Source organism: Anomalospiza imberbis, chromosome 3, assembly GCF_031753505.1.
Source record: "Anomalospiza imberbis isolate Cuckoo-Finch-1a 21T00152 chromosome 3, ASM3175350v1, whole genome shotgun sequence".
NCBI classification, from domain to species: domain Eukaryota; kingdom Metazoa; phylum Chordata; class Aves; order Passeriformes; family Viduidae; genus Anomalospiza; species Anomalospiza imberbis.
Window position 1 is genome coordinate 75,630,326 of NC_089683.1, and position 18,682 is coordinate 75,649,007.

The 18,682-nt window shown below is 35.1% G+C and overlaps 1 protein-coding gene across 6 annotated transcripts in view; it reads left to right on the top strand.

Moving 5' to 3' along the window:
* PDE10A (phosphodiesterase 10A) overlaps positions 1-18,682 on the top strand; it is a 340,723-nt gene that overhangs the window by 241,151 nt on the left and 80,890 nt on the right. For 5 of the 6 annotated variants that reach the window (XM_068185214.1, XM_068185216.1, XM_068185213.1 and 2 more), the window contains exon 2: positions 8,432-8,560. In XM_068185214.1, coding sequence (XP_068041315.1) covers positions 8,432-8,560 — 129 coding nt within the window. Of the gene's footprint in view, positions 1-4,656; positions 4,700-8,431; positions 8,561-18,682 lie in introns of those variants that run through there. The other variant, XM_068185215.1, reaches the window with a different exon arrangement.

The window sequence follows — 18,682 nt, forward strand, 5'->3', positions numbered from 1 at the left end:
TTTTCCATTCAACAACTCATCAGGTTTGTGCATAGTTATCTTTTTAGACTTCAGCAAAGCTTTTGATATTGTCTCTCACAGGTTCCTCCTGGACAAAATGTCCAGCACACAGCTGGATAACAGTGTTAGGTGATGGATGAGCAATTGGCTCACATATGAGGCGCAAAGGGTTACAGAGAATGGAGTGACATCAGACTGGGGACCTGTCACTAGTCGGGTTCCACAGGGTGCTATCCTTGGGTCTGTGCTCTTCAACATCTTCATAAATGAACTGGATGCAGGACTTGAAGAAATATTATTCAAAGAATATATGAAATTCAGCATTTAGACTAATTTGTATATTTTTCTAAATGTTTTATTTTATACATGATGTCTAGAAAAGTGCTGGGCTAGCATGGTTTGTTTTTGAAGGGCTTCCTTCCTATGAACCAGATCAAACCTCTCTGGATGTGGTTGTGTTATATTTCTTCTATTAGTACTTTTTAGTGAACAGTTTCTCTGGGTTTTGTACCTTCTCATTTTGTGAAGGATGTTTAACCGTGTTTCTATTTAGGCATCCTAAGACTTTAAGTTTGGAGGGGATTTGAAAAGAATGACAAATCCTGATCTGCAGATAGGGTCCTAGTATCACCAAAGCAGAGACTCTCAGGTGTCCAGTCTTGTTGCTAAGTAGCATGTTATTTGAATGTGTGTAGGTATTATTTCAGAAGAGTCCTGTGCTCTGAGAAACTGTCCTAACATGTCTACTAATCTAAGTGTTAAGATGAAGTGAGGTGCTCCTTTCAGAAGGAAGAACATTCTCTATCTCCAGTTTAGTGAAATGACAATGAGACCTGGAACAGGCATATAGTATCCATCAAAGGTTTCATCATAGTGGATCTTGTTTGTGGGATAAGTTAAGGTGCAGTTTATAAACAGGAGTGCACATTTATATTGCTAAATATATTAGAAAGCATTTACAGAACTTTATTCACAAAAGCTTATTTTAAGTAATAAATCAGCAGTAAAACACTGGTAATAAAGGGAATGGGACTACTTTTAAGACAGAAGAGTTCACTCAAAAAGGGAGCTACTCCAGGTTTAGGTGTCAGGTGGGAGGAAGATATTGCATCATCCAGAAGGTATTACTGGAGAAGACATAAATCGAGAGCTTGGTCCCAACACCTGCTCTCAAGAGAAGAGTGAACTTCCCTTCAGAACTTCTAACCTTGCTTAATCATTAGATTTTAAGTTGTTTAATCTGAAGCGGTATATACTCTTTTAAGAGATTAATTATGTGCATATTCTGAGGGCCTTTACATACTTCATCATGAATTATTAATGTATCTTAGTATTTGTTTAGTCATTATTAAGATATGCATTACTCTTCAGGTATATTTTGGGCAGGAGCAAAGTACCCTGGCTCTGTGTGTTGCACAAGAGAAAGAAAAAGGCAAATAATTATACTGAGATGTTCCTTATACATCTACGAATACATTTTAGCGTACTTCAGTGTAATGCTTTACTTATAATATGTTAATAATTATTTTTATCAGTAACCTTAAGATGATGCATAACTCTCTCAAGCAAATGCTTGAAATTATTTGATTATAATTTGCAAGTCCTAGAGCACGTCTGTAGTCCTTTTGTTAGCTTTTTGTAGAGTGTTAATTAAATTTCCAAATTTGGTTCCATCATGCACCTGGAAGCAGAATAAAGCTTTTTACAGACCCCTCGGAGTTACTTCAATGTGCTAATGAGAACTGGAGAAAAGCTACTCTCAAACCAGGAAAGTAAGACAGAGTTTTAAAAGAGCTTTTAAAAAGCCCCATGCATCAACTAATGGATAACATTACAGCATAACAGCATACATACAGGATTATGCCATTCAGACAACTTGAAGTGTGTTTTGAAACCCCATGAAAAATGAATATTCAAATTGAGAATATGTTGACTCCATAAGGCATACATATAATTCCTATGGAAGGATTATAGGCCTTTTAGCTCTAGCTAATGAAAACTGATTTCATCAGGAGTTTTATATAGTTTTTTGCTTTTTAAGTTAATACTGAAGCAGGGCTCAGAGCTGCCAGTACTGTGCAGTTTTTGAGTGTTAGATTTTTGGGAGATATAAGCAGCTGAGTATCTACAGATGTCTAGGACTCAGGCTTGCAAGATGCTGATAATATCAGAAAAACCACCATGAAAGTTGGTGGAAACTCAAGGCCTTATGTCCATGCATTGCTTAGCATCTGCCATGTTCAAGTGCATCCATGGCTTCTCATCAGGAATATGTGATTTGAATAACTGGATATGGGATGTGGTGGTTGTGGATATTCTTTCTGTATGAGCACATTCCAGTTCTGTTTAGCTGAGCTGGTCTTTATTTTCTCTTTCTAAAACTTCAGCAGTGCTGCTGGCATCCCGGCTGAGATGTCACATGGCTACTGCTGTCATTTACATGTATATAGATACTCAGGTTTACACAGTTTCTGGAGGCTCATGTAATTAAACATTCACCTTTGAATGAAGATTTGAAATGGTTAATAGTAAAATGTATTATCTGTGAAACAAACATAAACCCTTTTAAAATACCTAAATCAGCAGTGAGGTGTTTTCAGGTACTATATTATTGGTTTTAACTGGTCATATGCCAGGGCCATGTATTGGGCTTTTTTTAGCAGTGCAGGAGGAGGGCAAAAAAGGTGACTGGAGCTGCTCACAGACAAGCTTGTGAATTGATTTTTCAAGAAAAGAGCAATCAAAGAAGTTTGACCATTCTGATTGCTTCTTGTTAGTGATTATACTTTTTGCCAGACCAGTAATGTCAGGTTTCAGAGGGTTTGGGCACTTGGTCACATTACATTCCTGTGTACTTAAATGGATTAAGATAAAAAGTCTGACTTGAAAAGGATATTTCAAAACTGACTGTGCCTGTGGTTTTGAATCCTGATGCTTTGAACAAAGAAGGGATTGATTTAATGGGATTAATGCTTAATCCAAATGAAGCAATGTACACACATGCCTTGAATGCTTTTGAGAATAACTACAAATATCACTTATAAAGTTCTGTAGAAAAACACAAAGAGGTGATCTTTGTGTAAGTAAGAGATGGGAGAAGACTGCTTTAGATAAAGGAGTACACAGGCAAAGCTGTGTTCAAATTAAGTCTTCTGGATGACTTTCACATATTTCAAGTCTTCTTTTTTTGTACAAGTATGATATTTATTTTCAAATGCTGAAGTGTGAGGAAGTGTGACACTTCACTTTTCATAGTTTTGTTATTTCAGATAAGAAAAAATATTTTCAAATTAGGCATTTTTAGCTACTTGGAGAAATTAAAACTGCCTATAGTTGCTGTGACTCTGCAGCCCCTCTAATTTCAGGGAAGAATTGCTTATTAAACCAAACAAGTTAATTAGTGTATTTTTTTTTTGTTTTAATTACTTTGCTGTTGTTGTTGGTAATAGATGCAACATTGACAGCATTTATAGTTATTTCCTTTTGTGTTTATTAGTAAAAGCCTTCTTGATATGCAAAATCCACCTGACTTCTTACAATGACCAGTGTACATCCTCACAATGTGTTTTCAAATAATCGGATCCTGTCTAAATGGGGAAAAGGGTTTGGAGGGAAGCAATGACTGCAGTCTTTCAGAGATTAGCTGCTCGAGGATAAAATGCTGACCTTTGGTGAGTATTAGGCTGGCTCATCAGTTTTTACCCATTCTTTCCTCACTCCCCATATGCCCTCCAGACTGGGAACCAGACTGGTTCACTGGTTTCACTTTAGGTGAAAATTAAAATTTTTGCCTAATCATGAGGTTTGATTAAGTTAGTGGTTTTAGAAAAAAGACCAAATATCACAACGCTCATGAAAAAATTGCAAGAATTGCTAATGACATGTGTGACTCATGTTGCTAAATGGAGCAGATTTTTAAACATAGCTCTAGGCTTCAATTCTTTCAGCTCATTCACAGTCAGTTCTGCTTTATACTGAGCTCTGTGAAGCTATTCTCAGAGGAGAGTGCAGTGTGACATGGATTAGAAGTCAGAGAGCAGAGCCATTAATCGATTCAGTACTACACAGGTTATCTAATATCTAAGAAATGTTTAAAATATTTTAGGCAGCATAAAAAGCTGAAAGCAAAAATACGACTGTCTAGTGATTTTTTACTTTATACATTTTTTTTTTCTCTAAAGGGAGGCTGTTGAAGACTGGCTGAAAGGCAAGTAATAATTACTGATAATTGACGTTTGAAGGTTTTAGTTTTTTGTTTTATTTTTAAACCCAACTCTGCTATATCTGAGTTAGTAAACAGTGTGAAGGAGCATTCTTATGTATTAGAATTGGATTTCTGTCTAGAATGGTTCTTGGCATTGTATTTTCCAAGCCAGCTAGTGATGCACTGGGCAGGTCTCGAATGTTGCTCTGGAGCAGGGTCAGGTAAGGGATGCTTCCCAGCAGGCAATCAACCTCAGCTGTGGCAATTTCCCCTCAGCTTCATTGTTGGAGATCATCAAGGATGAAGGAGTTATAAACCACAAAAGCAGATGGTATGGCCAAAGAGAGCATTATAAATTGAGATCTACACAACATAGCTGGGTATGCTGGTCAGGAAGTGTGTGCTGGGCTGCCCCAGGTGGTGGGCAGCTGGAGCTGTCTCTTTGCCTATGGCTTGTTCAGAGGGGAATGAAAAGAGGAAGAGCTTATCTGATATGTGTGTGTCCTTCATTTTTTAATGACAAATTCTGAACAAATAGTTAATGTGTGCATAAAACATGAGAACAGCAAGTTGTGTCAGCAGCACTAAAATATGAGTTGATTACTTTAAAATACAAGAGAGAAAGCTGATTTGGTGTGTGTGTTTTTAATTAAACAGGATATATGTATGGAGGGCGAACTCCACTGCATAAATGGAATGAATGGACATCCAAATCAAATGCCAGATTCCTCCTTTAATTCTCAGAACAATTATTCCAGTCTTTCTGTGCTTTCTGTCCTGCTGAGTGACCAGAGTTCAGCCCTCCTGAGTGATGGTCCCTTTTGGTACCTGTCACAGCTCTGTCAGAGGACAGATGTGTTCCAAATACAAGAGGTGTTGTTTTCTGGGGGTGCATGAAATGAAGTGAGGGGAGCTTTTGTTTGGGCTGCTTGGCAGGAAGTGTATAGACCAACACAGTTAAGAATGTGTGCACTGCTGCCTTTTCCTTTGCTAGGCACTGTTGATGTATACACTTGATGTTCCACACAAGAAATGATGAAAAAGAATGAGAGAAGTCCTTGCATTACTGGAAGTCATAGGAAGTAGTAGTGAGGGCAGAAGTAGTAGAGGAGAAATATTTCTAATGTGAATGAATGTAGTAAAGTTTGCTGCCCCAAATATTTAGGACCAATATGTTAACAGAAAAATTAATAACCAGCATTGGTTTGTGTTATGTTTGTTGGTAATTCTGCAAATGGCACCTGATTGGCATGATAAACTTTAGTTTCCTGAGTGTGGGTGTGTTATTGTTCTGTTTATTTAAATGTTAGTAATCATTGCCTCTAAATATTCAAATGGGATTTTTTGCATTTTTCAGAATTAAAGGATTACAGTGCTTCAATCGAGAGGTCAAATAGAGAGGTCAATAATATTTAACATTACTAGAAGTAATACATTACTAGAAAAATACATTACTAGCAGTTTTCAGAAGCATGTGAATGTTCAAGAGGGCAAGTGTGTGCATGTTGTTATGCAATAACTTTATTCTAATGTGCATTTTACAATCAAGAAGGCTTTCCATATGCCATAAAATAATTGCTTCTGCACAGCTGTAAAATGCTCTTACATTCAGGCATCTTTGCAACACTTTTTAGCCTTAATGTACATAAAACACAAACCATTAAAATTTCTTTGGAAAGGCTTGTATTTCTACATTTTGTGAAGTTACAATGTGTTATTGTTAGTCTTGGTTGTGGAGTTTGTGTGTATGTTTGCAGGGTGTGTTTTTTGATGCAGCGGGCTAACAATTGGGAGCTGACCAATAAATTGGCCTTAATCTGTGTAGAAAATAGGTTTAAGTCACTCCTTTTTAACTCTGGAAACATAGTTGAAAATCTTGTTCTTCTTGCTCCCATCTACAAATCCCACATTGAGGAAGAACATCTGTGCAGATACCTTTAGTGAAATAAAAATGGGTAATTTTAAGACTGTTTAGGAATTCTTATATCAACTCCATTAATTACTTTTCTGTATAAGGTTAAAGCAGAATTTTTAACTTTAGGTTACTGAAGTTGCATAAAATCTGGATATTAAACTTAAGACCTGTAGACTGAAGTCTTATTTCAAATTGACATTTTATTGAATTCTGATGTGTGTTTTACAAAACCCATAACATATAAAGGTTTGGATCAAGAAAGAAAGGTTATTTTCACTGAAGAAACAAATCAATCCTTTCAGAATTCCAATTGCTAATTTTACAATCTTTTCAGGTCATAGTTTTTTACTAGAAGCAAAAGAGTGTTTCTTTGCAGTCTAGAGACAACTTGAAAGTAGCAGACATTTTATGACAAGTCTGTTTTGATCAATTTTCATGTAGGACTTAAAGGGAAGATAAATTTTGATGGCTAAATCTTTAAAATGGGGTACTCTTTTGAATGATTCTTAAAACATGTTTCCTTTTCAAATTTTCTCACAATGAAATTAGAAATACTTTTTCAAGGGTCTACATTTTTCTCATTTGAACAAATTACAGAATTATATTAATGAGTTTGAGTTTTTTAGAACATGAAGCAATCCCTGAACTGGCTTTAAAATTATCTTGTTAATTTCGCACTTGTATTTCTTTATATCTACATTATGATCTACCTCTAGAAGCTTTCACCTAAGGTTAAGCAATCAATGTAGGGGGGTTTTGCTTGTTTCCACCCCACTTGCTGATTATCTATTTGTCTTACTGATTTATGATGCACCTTTTCTTCTTCACTAACGAAAATCAGGATGCTCAATAAGCTCTTATTCAAGTGATTCATATATGGGGAATTGCCTTAAGTAGCAATGTTGTTCTTTGAGGTTATGATATCCAGCAGGAACTGCCACCTCTGGATTAAAAGGAGGGGTAGTTTAAACCAGTTTTGAGCTGTTGGGGGCTGATGTGGTGCAGTTGGTGTGAGGAAAGTGGTGTAGGTGGTTGATGTTCTGCAGATGAGAGCTGTTGGTTTTTCTTCTGGTATTGCTTCCTGAAGACTTTCACAGTAAACATTTGTAAGAGATCTTAAATATTACCATCATTGACTAGCATTCAAATTGCACTGCGCCTCTGTTCATCACATTCTGATACCGTGCAAAGCATAAAATAGGAGAATTGATCTCATTTTGTACCACGAATACTCTCTGGAAGAGGTCAGTGTTGTTCAGAGGGGAGTTTCTTTTCTGCCAAACCTGGCTGCTCTCTGTGGAGAATTTACTATTATATTTAAATATGCAAAACACAAGAGAATGTGGCATATTTAGAGTCATTACAGTGGTTGCTGCTCGTCTTCCCCTCATATCTCAATTGAGTCATTACAGTTGTTGTTACTTCTCTTCCCCTCATATGCCATTAAGGCTTTTGCACTGGGGTGTCTGTTCCCTCTATGGTAGCCTGGAGCCAAGTCCCTCAGGACAGGCTCCTTTTATTGCTTCCCCCTTTGGATTTGGACAGCCTCAGCACTGCTGGGTTCACCTGCCTGTGGCCAGTCGTTTTGTTTGGGGGATTTGCAAAGTGTATAATCAGACTGTAATTTTGTGAATTTGAAAATTTATTTATAAATGTCACGAATTTGACATTCTGAATATTTCTTCTTTTTCTAAAATGTTACTGAATTTTTCTTTCTGTTGCAGATATTTTAAATACTTTTTATCTGCAATTATTTTCATTTTGAGAACTAGGTTATTAAAGCAATGGAAGCATGCCTGTGAAAACAGTTTATACATCCAATGTGACTTAAGTAATTCCAGTATTTGAAAATTGCATGTGATGTTGGTGTTCCATAATAGTTTGTGTTTATTTAGCTGCCATTTGCAGGGAGAACACTGAATTTGGTGCTCTGTGAGACATACCAGTTCACCTTCTTCTGTCTCCTTCTGACCAGTTTCTTTATCAATATATCATCCTGCATAGCTTAGAAATAATTTTATAGTCACAATCCTAGTCATGAATTCCTACCTGGCTATTTCTCCTGGGTAATATTTATATGTATGCCTTCAGGGGACTTTTTGTACATAGTATCTTATAAATTTTCTTCTACTATTTTCTACATTACAGTTCATTTTTTGACAGGATATTGCTCTCTCTGTTCTATTTAAATAGTCATATATTCAATCACTGTGTTAAACAAAGGAATATTGATTCTTGCTGGTCTCCAGGTATTTTGTTTATATGAGGGAATTCATACCAATAATGTAATCAATTAATGTTCTCTCTTTCAGGCTTAACAGATGAAAAAGTGAAGGCGTATCTTTCTCTTCACCCCCAGGTACTGGATGAGTTTGTGTCAGAAAGTGTAAGTGCAGAAACTGTGGAAAAATGGCTAAAAAGGAAAAATAACAGACAAGAAGGTAAGTGCTTTTCATTTGTGATTAATATTTAACTTTGAACAGCTCAATTAGTTTCAGATTTTAAAGGGAAATCTGGTTTTGGTATAACTTGAATATTATAATTTTTGTGTTTAGGTTCTACCATTTTTTCAAAGGCACAGTAGGCTAACAATTTTTTAAATATTTTGAGCCTTTTGGTATTTTTATTTTGAAATATACTGGTATATTTCAAAAGTATATATAAAATATATACTGGTATCTATATAAATAAATAAATAAATATATATATAATATATTATATATATATATTATATTATATTATAATATTATATATATATATATATATATATATATATAATATATATGTATATATATTATATATATAAAAATATACTGGTATATTGGAAGTTTAGTTTACCCATTTTGAATTGAAAATACTATCCATCAAACTGCAGTGTCTTTTTTGAGAACATAACTTGGTTTTCTTGGATCAAAAATTGGTAAGTTTTGAATTAAAGTTATTCAGTATGCCTCAATAAATTACTGGATATACCATCTCAAAAGTTCCTACTTGAAACATGTAATAAGTCAATTTTAGATAAGAATGTTGACATAGATATTATAACTCAGTGTGTTAAATTCTGGAGGTCTTTCTGTTGTGTTTCTTTAGGTAAAATACCTTGCTAAATAGACCCAGAAAACTTTGTTTTGAGCCAGCTTGGGTTGACAGTGATCATAAATTTTGTAATGATCTTAAATTTTTATGAGATTATGTGCAAACTTAAGATTCAGGCAATTCTAACAATGATTTGTAATGTACCAGGTAAAATGCAAAGCAGGAAATTACCAAGAAGGTTAGGGAAGAAACACTGGTCTTGCTTTGTGGCTGATTTCTAAGGTGTTTAGGGTTTTAAGTTCTAATGATAATTCTTATTTTAAAAGAGGGGCTATTGTTACTTCTTAGAAGATAGTGTTTTCTGCAGAATTATAAAAAAAATGGTGGACAAGGAATGGAAAAGGCTATGTTGAGGCAGATTTTTGGTGGTAATGACTACATATCATCCTGAGGTGGCAATGAATTTTTGTTGGCTTAAAGAGATTACCTAGCAGCAGAATAGAAGTATATGGCAATATACCACTTATTACTTTCCTTGTAGTTTGCAAACTACAGCCCAGCAGGAAGCCTATTGTTATAATCCACAACAACAGTCAGAAAAACAGTGTTATGAATCAGGGGAATAGGTTGTGACAATGCTTTTTGTAAACAGATGAAGAAAAACAATTTCATGTTACCAGAAATTAATACTTCTTGGTTTTTTGAGCTGTGTGTATTTAAAAATAATAACTTTATCTAAGGTGCTTGAAATCACTGTAAGAAATCACTGTGTGTTTGAAACACACTTTATAGTGTGGATTAAGGATCTTTATGCTAAAACCAAATAAATGCTTTGGAGAATTTTTAGCTTCAAGAATCATATTTTACTAAAGTGGAATTTATTACCAGTTGCTCAAAGTTTCCAATTTTTGGGGAGAAGGCTATAAATGAAAGATAAATTTTTACTGAAGTCCTCATAAAACTTTTTGCAGCAACTGCTAAAGTAAAATGACTACTGATTATTATCCTAGTGAAGTTTTAATTTGAACAGGTACTACAGTGGGATTTGTCTGGTTTGTTCATACACATTAAAAATTCTATATTATGGCTAATTTTCCCCAAACTTGTATTAAAAGTGCCAAGCAATAGTTATGCTACCATTAGCATTTAGCTTCATTCTGTTATCATCCTACATGTCTTTCTGCCTTCTCTGCTACTTCCCTTTTGCTGACAGTGATCTTTAAGGTGGCCATAGTTATTATACTAGAGGCAGTCATGCAGATGGGGCTTCTTTGATGCTGGAATTTAGATAAAAATAAGCAGAACCATATTTAAAACTACACTTGCCAAGTAAAATTAATTTGAATTAATTTTGTTTATAGAATGAAATGGATACTGATGAACGTTGTCTGTGATTTTCTTGTAGAAAGATAAAGTCTATAGTCATGTAAAATATTTCTGATAACAACATATCCAAATATTTCAGAAAGCAATATTTTCAGGAAAGAAATTTGCTAGATGATATACTCCTTTCATGCTATGTATGTACAAATTGTACTGCCTGAGTTATGGTGGTGTTGAGAAACAAGGGGGAGAGGATGGAACTGATCCTTTTGATGTCAGCACGGATCTGTGGTGACTTGAAGTGACTGTGTAGCCTAAGTCACTTTACATCAGTAGGGGTATAATTTTCCCTCTATCCCTTTTGATTCAGTCTAGTCTACTTTACAAATGCTCACATCATGTAATGTGTTACAGCCAGAAATTAAGCTTTGTTTTTATGAGGAAGTTACCAGGCAGGCAGAAGGCTGTTTTGAGGTCTCTGGCTTAGTGTCTGTACTCTTACACATTGGTGACGCAGAACAGTCATTAACCTATATGCAGAAATTGTGTCCTGCCTGATTTACAGACATCCAGCTGTGTGTACTCTTCAGCCAGAAGTCAATGGGCCTGCAGCCAGGGTAGTTTATCTGAATTTCATTAGCATGAACTGAAATGTCTGATTTAGACTTAAATGAACCAAATTTTATCTGTGACTGAGATTCACTGGATTAATTACTGTAAATGGTTTGTAGTTTTTTAAAACCTAAATTAATAAAAAGGGAGGAAATCACTAAATATTGCAGTATTTAAAGTATATCTATATCCCAAAATCTAATGAGTTGAGTCCTCAGTGGGTTAGATCTTGTATCTATCATTTTAAAATGATAGATTGAAATTTGCTCACGATAGGTTGATGGTGATAGTGATCTATCTGGGATTATAAGACATTTTTTTCTTTAACTTATTTTTTTCCTTGTCCTGGTATATTGGAGAAAACCTACAAAGGTAGCATTGGAAAGGAATGCTGCCTTGCTGATATTTGGGTATTCACTGTGACTTTTTGAACTGTGTCTATTTCTACCGATAAATTACATGTTCAGAACAAACCTAGGCCTTGTATTGCTGCACACAGAATTTCCAAACTCTATTTGTAATACACAAACACTTGAGTTTTAAATTTTTGCTATCCAGATCATGGCAGAGTTAATCATCCAGGAGGAGATCTTTTCTTTTCCAGATGCCTGGATATAGTACTCACAGAACTCATGAAACTTCTTCCATTGTCCTCTTTCATATCATTCAAACAAAAGTGGCAGATGATTGTAGCCAGAACCATAATATTTGGAAAGGTTTAGACTCTGCTGCTGGGTAGATCCTCATCTCCCAGCAAATTTCTCAGAAAAATATTTATAAATTCCAAACCTAATTATATTATTTGAAACTTCACTGCCACAACAAAAGGAGGCTAAGCACGTTGATTTCAAGCCAGATGTGCATCTTTTACACTGTTGATACTGAATTTTGTAGATGTCTTTCCTAATCTTTTTAATTACCTCTTATACAATAAGAAGAAAGGACAAACTGTACTGACACAGAATTTCTACATGGAAAGCTGCCTATATCACTTAAGAATCTCATCACTTCCCATGGCCCTCACATTCATCACAGTGCATGACCGTGTGCTTAATTACTGCTGAATTTGGAAACGTTAACAGCTTTGTAAATAATTTTTTTCCAGTCAAATTTGCCAAAAACATGTAAAGCAATGTATAGTGGGAACTTAAGGTGCTTTGTCATTGTTAATACAAATGTTGTTAAGTAATTAATGTAGACAATTAAAAAAATTAAATGGAAAGTAGTACATTCAGTACACAATATGACACTGATTATACCCAGAACTTATCATCTTTTAAGTGCAATTGACTTACTGCAATTCCAGGAACCTGATATTTCATAATTGACCTGCTAAAAAAATGCAGTAATTAGAAATTAGTTGTTTAATATAAGTATGGCATTGCTGTAATGTTTGAACTGTGCTAGGCTGCATCATTGACACATAAATAAAAAAGTTTCACATAAATAATAAAAGTACAAAAAGTGATTTCTGTTGCGGCATTTTCAGGTTTTTAGATATCAGCATGGTAGGCTTTAAAGTTGGCTACTGTCACGTAAGAGACAAAGTAGTGATTTTTTGAGAGGTGTTGATGTGTGACTATTTAGGGAGCAAGTCTGTACTTAGATTTTTATTGTTAAGGAATACCAAAGTACATATTTCTGCATTAGCTCATAGTTATTCCATTATTTGCTCTTTTAATTATGTCATTTATTTCTGCTTTTAAAAGATGGTGTATAGAGGCATGTTATTTGCACTTTGCCTATGGTTATTAAGTAGGTGAAAGGATGGCTAACATGCATTTCCATAAGCAGGAATAATGTATATAAAAAGATACATGTAAGGAGGATATGTGTCAGTATGTGTATGCTAAAGGGATGTCAGCTTGCTGCCAGAATTAACAAAGAAACAAATGGAGCCTATTTTTGATTTGTTAATTTTTGAGGCCTTTTTGCACCGACTGAGCAGAGATACCTGTTCTGAAGTGCAGGATAGTAGCTGTAGAACCGTAGGGGAAGGATACTCAGAATCTGGAGAGTGTCACTGCTGTGATGCTCCACAGCTTGTTGCAATTCTGACTTCTCCCCAACCTAGGCAAGAGGAACTGATATGGGAACATGTTAACAACCTCCTTGATTTATAATTAGGGTGTCTCAATATTTCATTGATGCTGCAGACATGCTATTTTATTCTGATGCACCCCTGCTGTGCTTATGTATACGACATCCAAGCAGGGCTTCTTATTACCAAACTCTACTATTTACATATTTTGATGCTTTTTTTGGATTTTTTTTTCATTTTTCTCAAAATAAGACAGAAAGGTTGTATCTTCCAATTCCAACTGGAATAATTGCTTGCTATGCTCTTGCTCTTCATTCAGTGCTTGCCAATGACCAGTTAGATACAAGAGGTTGGTCTAAGTGGTCTTGTTGGTCTGAACCAAGGTAACTTACGATACTGACAGGTGCGACTTTCCTGGGATAATATCCAGACTGACAAAACTTGTCTCTATTGGGAATGTTTTTATCAGAAAAGTTGCAATAATATCTGGGGGCTTGGCTGTGTAGAACCTATTTCTCTTTGTATTTGGCACAGTCCTCACTTCCATGGAGATAAAACTCATTGGTAGACTTTTGTATGGCATGGTTTGCAGGTTGCCATTTTTCATGTGTTTAGAAAGTTAATGTTAGCATCAGTATTTCAGAGGCAGACAGCTGAAGGCACCTCCCAATTCTCTGGTGGAGGTCTACATAGGAATGCCGTTTAAGTCCAGATAATGGAAATGGAATACATGTGTCAGAGGTACAGAAGAATTTTGGAGTAGCTATCTGGGGAGACTGTTGTATTGTGCCATTGCTTTTAAAAATGGTTTTATTGCTGCATCATTTCCTGAAAGACTCAGTATAATTGTCTGAGGTGAAATGGTTTATTTCCTGTGTGATCAGTTCAATTTTTTAAATTTATTGTTTTCTCTTAATCAGAAGAGAATTATAAGTGGGCTCACTTTGGCTGTGAAAATATTGAGGAGTTGATGAAGAAGTTCTCCCTGTTGTGTTCTCAGTCTGTTTCTTTTGGCGGAAAAGGTTAATGGAAAGGATATGCAGGTTAGAGAGAACAGGATTTTTTTAAAGTAGTGATAGTACAGAAATATTGAGCAGTGGCCTCTTGGTAGATAATACTGAGATCTTGAGTGATGATGAAGTCTTTTGTTCAGTGTGTGGGTCAATGTTGAAGCAGTCGCTTATTTTATTCTTTGTTATTGAATGGCAATCACTAGTGAACTCCAAACAATACAAAAAATGGCATGGTACATTTTTTTCTTTTAATTTGCTGACCAGTGTGAGAGTTTATTGTCTGGTTTGTTTTGGGTTTTTTTTGAGTGAGTCAGGTGAAGGAGGTGATTTTTCTGTTTTTCTGGAGTTCTGCATATTTAGAATTGTTTAGATGGTTAGAGATTTGCAGAATGTAATCCTTTAATGACGAAATGTTTGGTCTTAGGAAGTAGACGTCACTGCTTGGTCTGAGTTCCCTCTTGAACTAATTATGTTAATCACATTATATCTAGAGTAATTATTCTCAACATGTACTTATACTAATGTTTGTTATGTCTTTGTTAAGCTTGAATTAGGAGTGTTTATGGTTTTTTCTGTCTACTCAAAAACACTGTTTCTCCTTACTTCTAAGCCTGGCTTCACAGAATAATTTTCTGCGCAGTGCTGCTAGTTAGGGTAGAAAACAAACAGATGCTGATTTTTGTCGTTACTCAATCTTTCAGTGAATTAGGACATGGAGCTTCTTTTTCTATCATACTGAGAAATAGGTTTTCCACTTTTCTTACTATTTCTCTTCAGTTTACATTTTCAACATTTCCAAATGATCAGTATTTTTCTAAAGAGTGAAAAGTATTAGAGCGATAGTATTTCAATAATGGATTAATTAACATTATATGCAATACAAAACCATTTCCCTCCTGTGTGAGACAGTTCTCCTGAATCTTGTCTGGCCCTGCTGTTTTTTGTTTTCAGATTGCTTCTCTTCTATACACGGATCTTTGTTTTTAGAGTAAAAATCAAGTAAACAAAAGAAAAAAAATCTCAGTAATTGGTGGGGAAGATCCATTCTGCTGATGTATGTGGAGACTGTATACCCATGTAGCAAACACTTTTTAATGATGATTATTTATGTTGGTGTCAGCTAACCTGTTTTACCTGCATTGAAATGGAGTAGGAATGTTCTCATGGTCTGTAAGCTGAGAAAGAAAGAAATAACAAGAGAATAGTCATTAACTTTTATGGGACTTTCAAATCCAAGTATAGAAGTATTAATTTGATTAATGTTGGCTAGACAAGGCCTGTAATCAAAGATTGACCAATAAGGATAAAAAGACAGAATGTAAAATAATTACAGATGTTAGCATTGCTTGTTCTCTCCATTAAATGAGACTTGCATCTTTGAGGAAAGAGAAGTATGCAGTCACACAGTATGACAGTCTGTTACACCACGTGCACAAATAAAGGATATTTATTCATGGGGACGTTCTGTATGAGAGTAGTGAGAATTCAGTTCAGCAAAGTTCTCAATGTCTTATCCGTATATTATATATGTATAGAAATTCTGCATCTCTTTTGTATCACAGGAAGTACAGGAAGCCCTGAGGAGGAATGAAAATTCATCTTTTACAGGAGATGTCTAGTTGGATATAAATGTTAATTCCATGCTCTAAATGGATGATTTTATATTTCTGTGGGCAGAAGCAATTAATGATATTTGACTTAACCTCATATTGGCTATTAGTGAAGATTTTCAGCAGAAATTTTACTTCTGAAACTTCTCTGATGTCTTAAGGCTTTGAAATGAGATTGTATAAACAGGACAGTAAATCACAGACATAGTATGGGCATATTGAAGACCAAAAAAGTGTGTGATTCTGTAGTGATTTAGCTAATCATGGTGGTGATTCAGTTACTTTATCCTTTAAATATCTGTGATTAGATGGAATTTCAAGTTAGTTGTCCTGTGTTTGTTTATCAGATCAGATTTAGTGCTGCTAATTTAAAGTGTGTACTTTTCATGGTGAGTCATAGATACTCTATTAGTCCTAGTGGCCAGTGGTAGATCAAGTTCTTTGTCCAAAAATTACTTCTTCATACTCTTCATCCTGGCGATGAAATAAATCCTGTCATATATCTTTCAACTGGACTATAATAAACTGCTTTTGTTTTGTTTTGGTATTTTTGGTTTTTTGGTTTTTTTTTTTTTTTTGCATGTTTTATGAATGAAAGTTAAATTATATTCTCATGTCATTCAGCAAGAGGAAGGCCTAAGCATGACTTCATTCCCATTGATTTACTTCTATATATTCCCTAATTGCTCCTTCAGGAGATTATACCCATTTAAATATGTTGTAGGAGGAATACTTGTATTGCACATAAATGAGCACTGTTGCCTCTGCTTAGCTGACAGAGTTCTGTTTGTGTCACAAATATTATTAAAATACTTTGAAGATGTTATTAGGCATGTAGATAGAAATTATTTGTTTCAAAACATGTACTCGTATTTCAGACAATAAAAAATCCAACAACAAACCCACAAATTTTGAGATTAACCCTTTTCAATAACCTTCAAAGATACAAATATTAGACAGAATATCCAGGTATTGGAGAAAAAGTCCTCCTGAAGATTATTGAGGTTCTAAGAACTTGGAAGTAAAGTGTGGAATTCCTAGACAATTTTCACTACAGAGGACTTCAGTATTCTGAGAGGAATTTTTATTTTCATAAGCTCTCTGAAAAAATGAATGCATACTAGGATAGTAAGACTTCATTTGTATTGAAAATTAAATCCAGATGCATAGAAACTGTAAAGAATCTAATAAAGTGTCTGATAAAAATAAGGTTTGGTTGGCCTTTGCCTCTGAAGCCTAGTTGCATGGCATGTGACATCTACGAGGCTAAACTGCTTTTTCTTCACGCCCAAATATGATTTTGCATCCAAACTACCATCTGGAGTAGTCCTGGGCAGGGTTACTCCTCTCAACTGATCCCAAATATTGTTTTGGGAAAGTGCAGATTGGCAAGATCCAAGCCATGCTTTGGGTGCAAAGTTAATCAGGTCCTGGTGATATTCAAGCCCAGTCTACCGCCCTAATTCCTCCATTACTTTAGGCATAGACTGAATTAGCTATTGCAGCTCAAGGAGGGATGCTAGGAATACAGTGGAAAAATCAGCCATTAGAGCTTGGGAACAGATAGAGAGCTTAGCAAAATGCAACCAAACAGGAAGCATCATTAAGTCACTGTGGAAATTAGAGGTTAATTTGAAGTTCAGATGCTCTGTACAGGTAATACTACCTCCTCATGATACATAGCAGAACAGAATTAACCAGATGTGTTGATGTCTCTAATTTGTATTTCTGGATGTCCAAAACACAAGCAAGAAAGGAAGTATTTTTTTTTTACGTGGATCTCTTTGTTGGTACAATATATGTGACAAGCTACATTTCCATCAGCATGGCAGAGGTTCACAATGAACTATTTGACTAACAGCATGTGAGGCTTGGAGGAACCACTTCACCTGACTTTATCAATGGCAAATAAACCTGGATAACAGTCCACTGAGTTTAATTATGTTTATTTTTTTTTAATTCTTTAGACAGATTGAGCAAAATGTCTGACTGTCAAGTATGGAAGAGGAGGAGATTGTGTATAGTCATTTTCTCTAGGTCTGAGGGGAATGGATCATTTTTCTCCCTGTGGAACATTTAAAGCTCAGGTGTAAGGAGGTTTGGCAGGAAATTATAATGGATTATAAAACCAGTGTCAGTTGGTGTTGAGCCAATGATAAGTATGAATTTTACTTAAAGGATTTGTCTTGTTTAAGCACAAGGACAAAAAAGCTAAGAAAAAAATAATTGCCTAATTAGGTTAAATAATAATTTCTTCTCAAAAGAATTATTGTTTCTGTTTTTCATAAATTCTGTGAAGACATTTTCATCTACTTATCTAATTATATGGCATTTGAGGATGCTCAGTTACTATCCATAGTTCTTGTGTTCTTTTGTAGGTTTGTTGATTTTGTGGAGGGAAGTTAGCAAGGTCTGAATTTCTTGCACCTGTTCAATTCAGTCAGAAAAAGACCTCCAATTCTTATAGTGTTATTAACTCATTGTAAAGCCTTTCTTCCTTATTATCTTTACACTATGATGACTTTTGTGATGCTGCTAGCAAATAGAAAGAGATTCTTTATTCTGCAAAAGACCTGAACTGTAGCCGAAGTTTTATAATTATGACTGTCACGTTGCAGACAGTTGACAGATTTACCTTTTCCGTAACAATAGAATGAAGGGCGCCCTGCAAAACAAATTGACTACAGATTTGAAACAACAGGATGTCCTTTTTCACACAACCCATGCCTAAATTATGAACCCATTAGCATAATATATTTGAGATGTTAAAAATGTAAATGGGTTCAAAAAGTGATTAGACACATTCCAAAGAAGAAATACTTCATCAAGAGCTGTTACATACTATGATCCTGATGCAGCCTCCAGCTGAGAAAATTCATAAGCATCTGATTGCTCTGAGGACATACTGGAGTAAGTATACTCTGTACA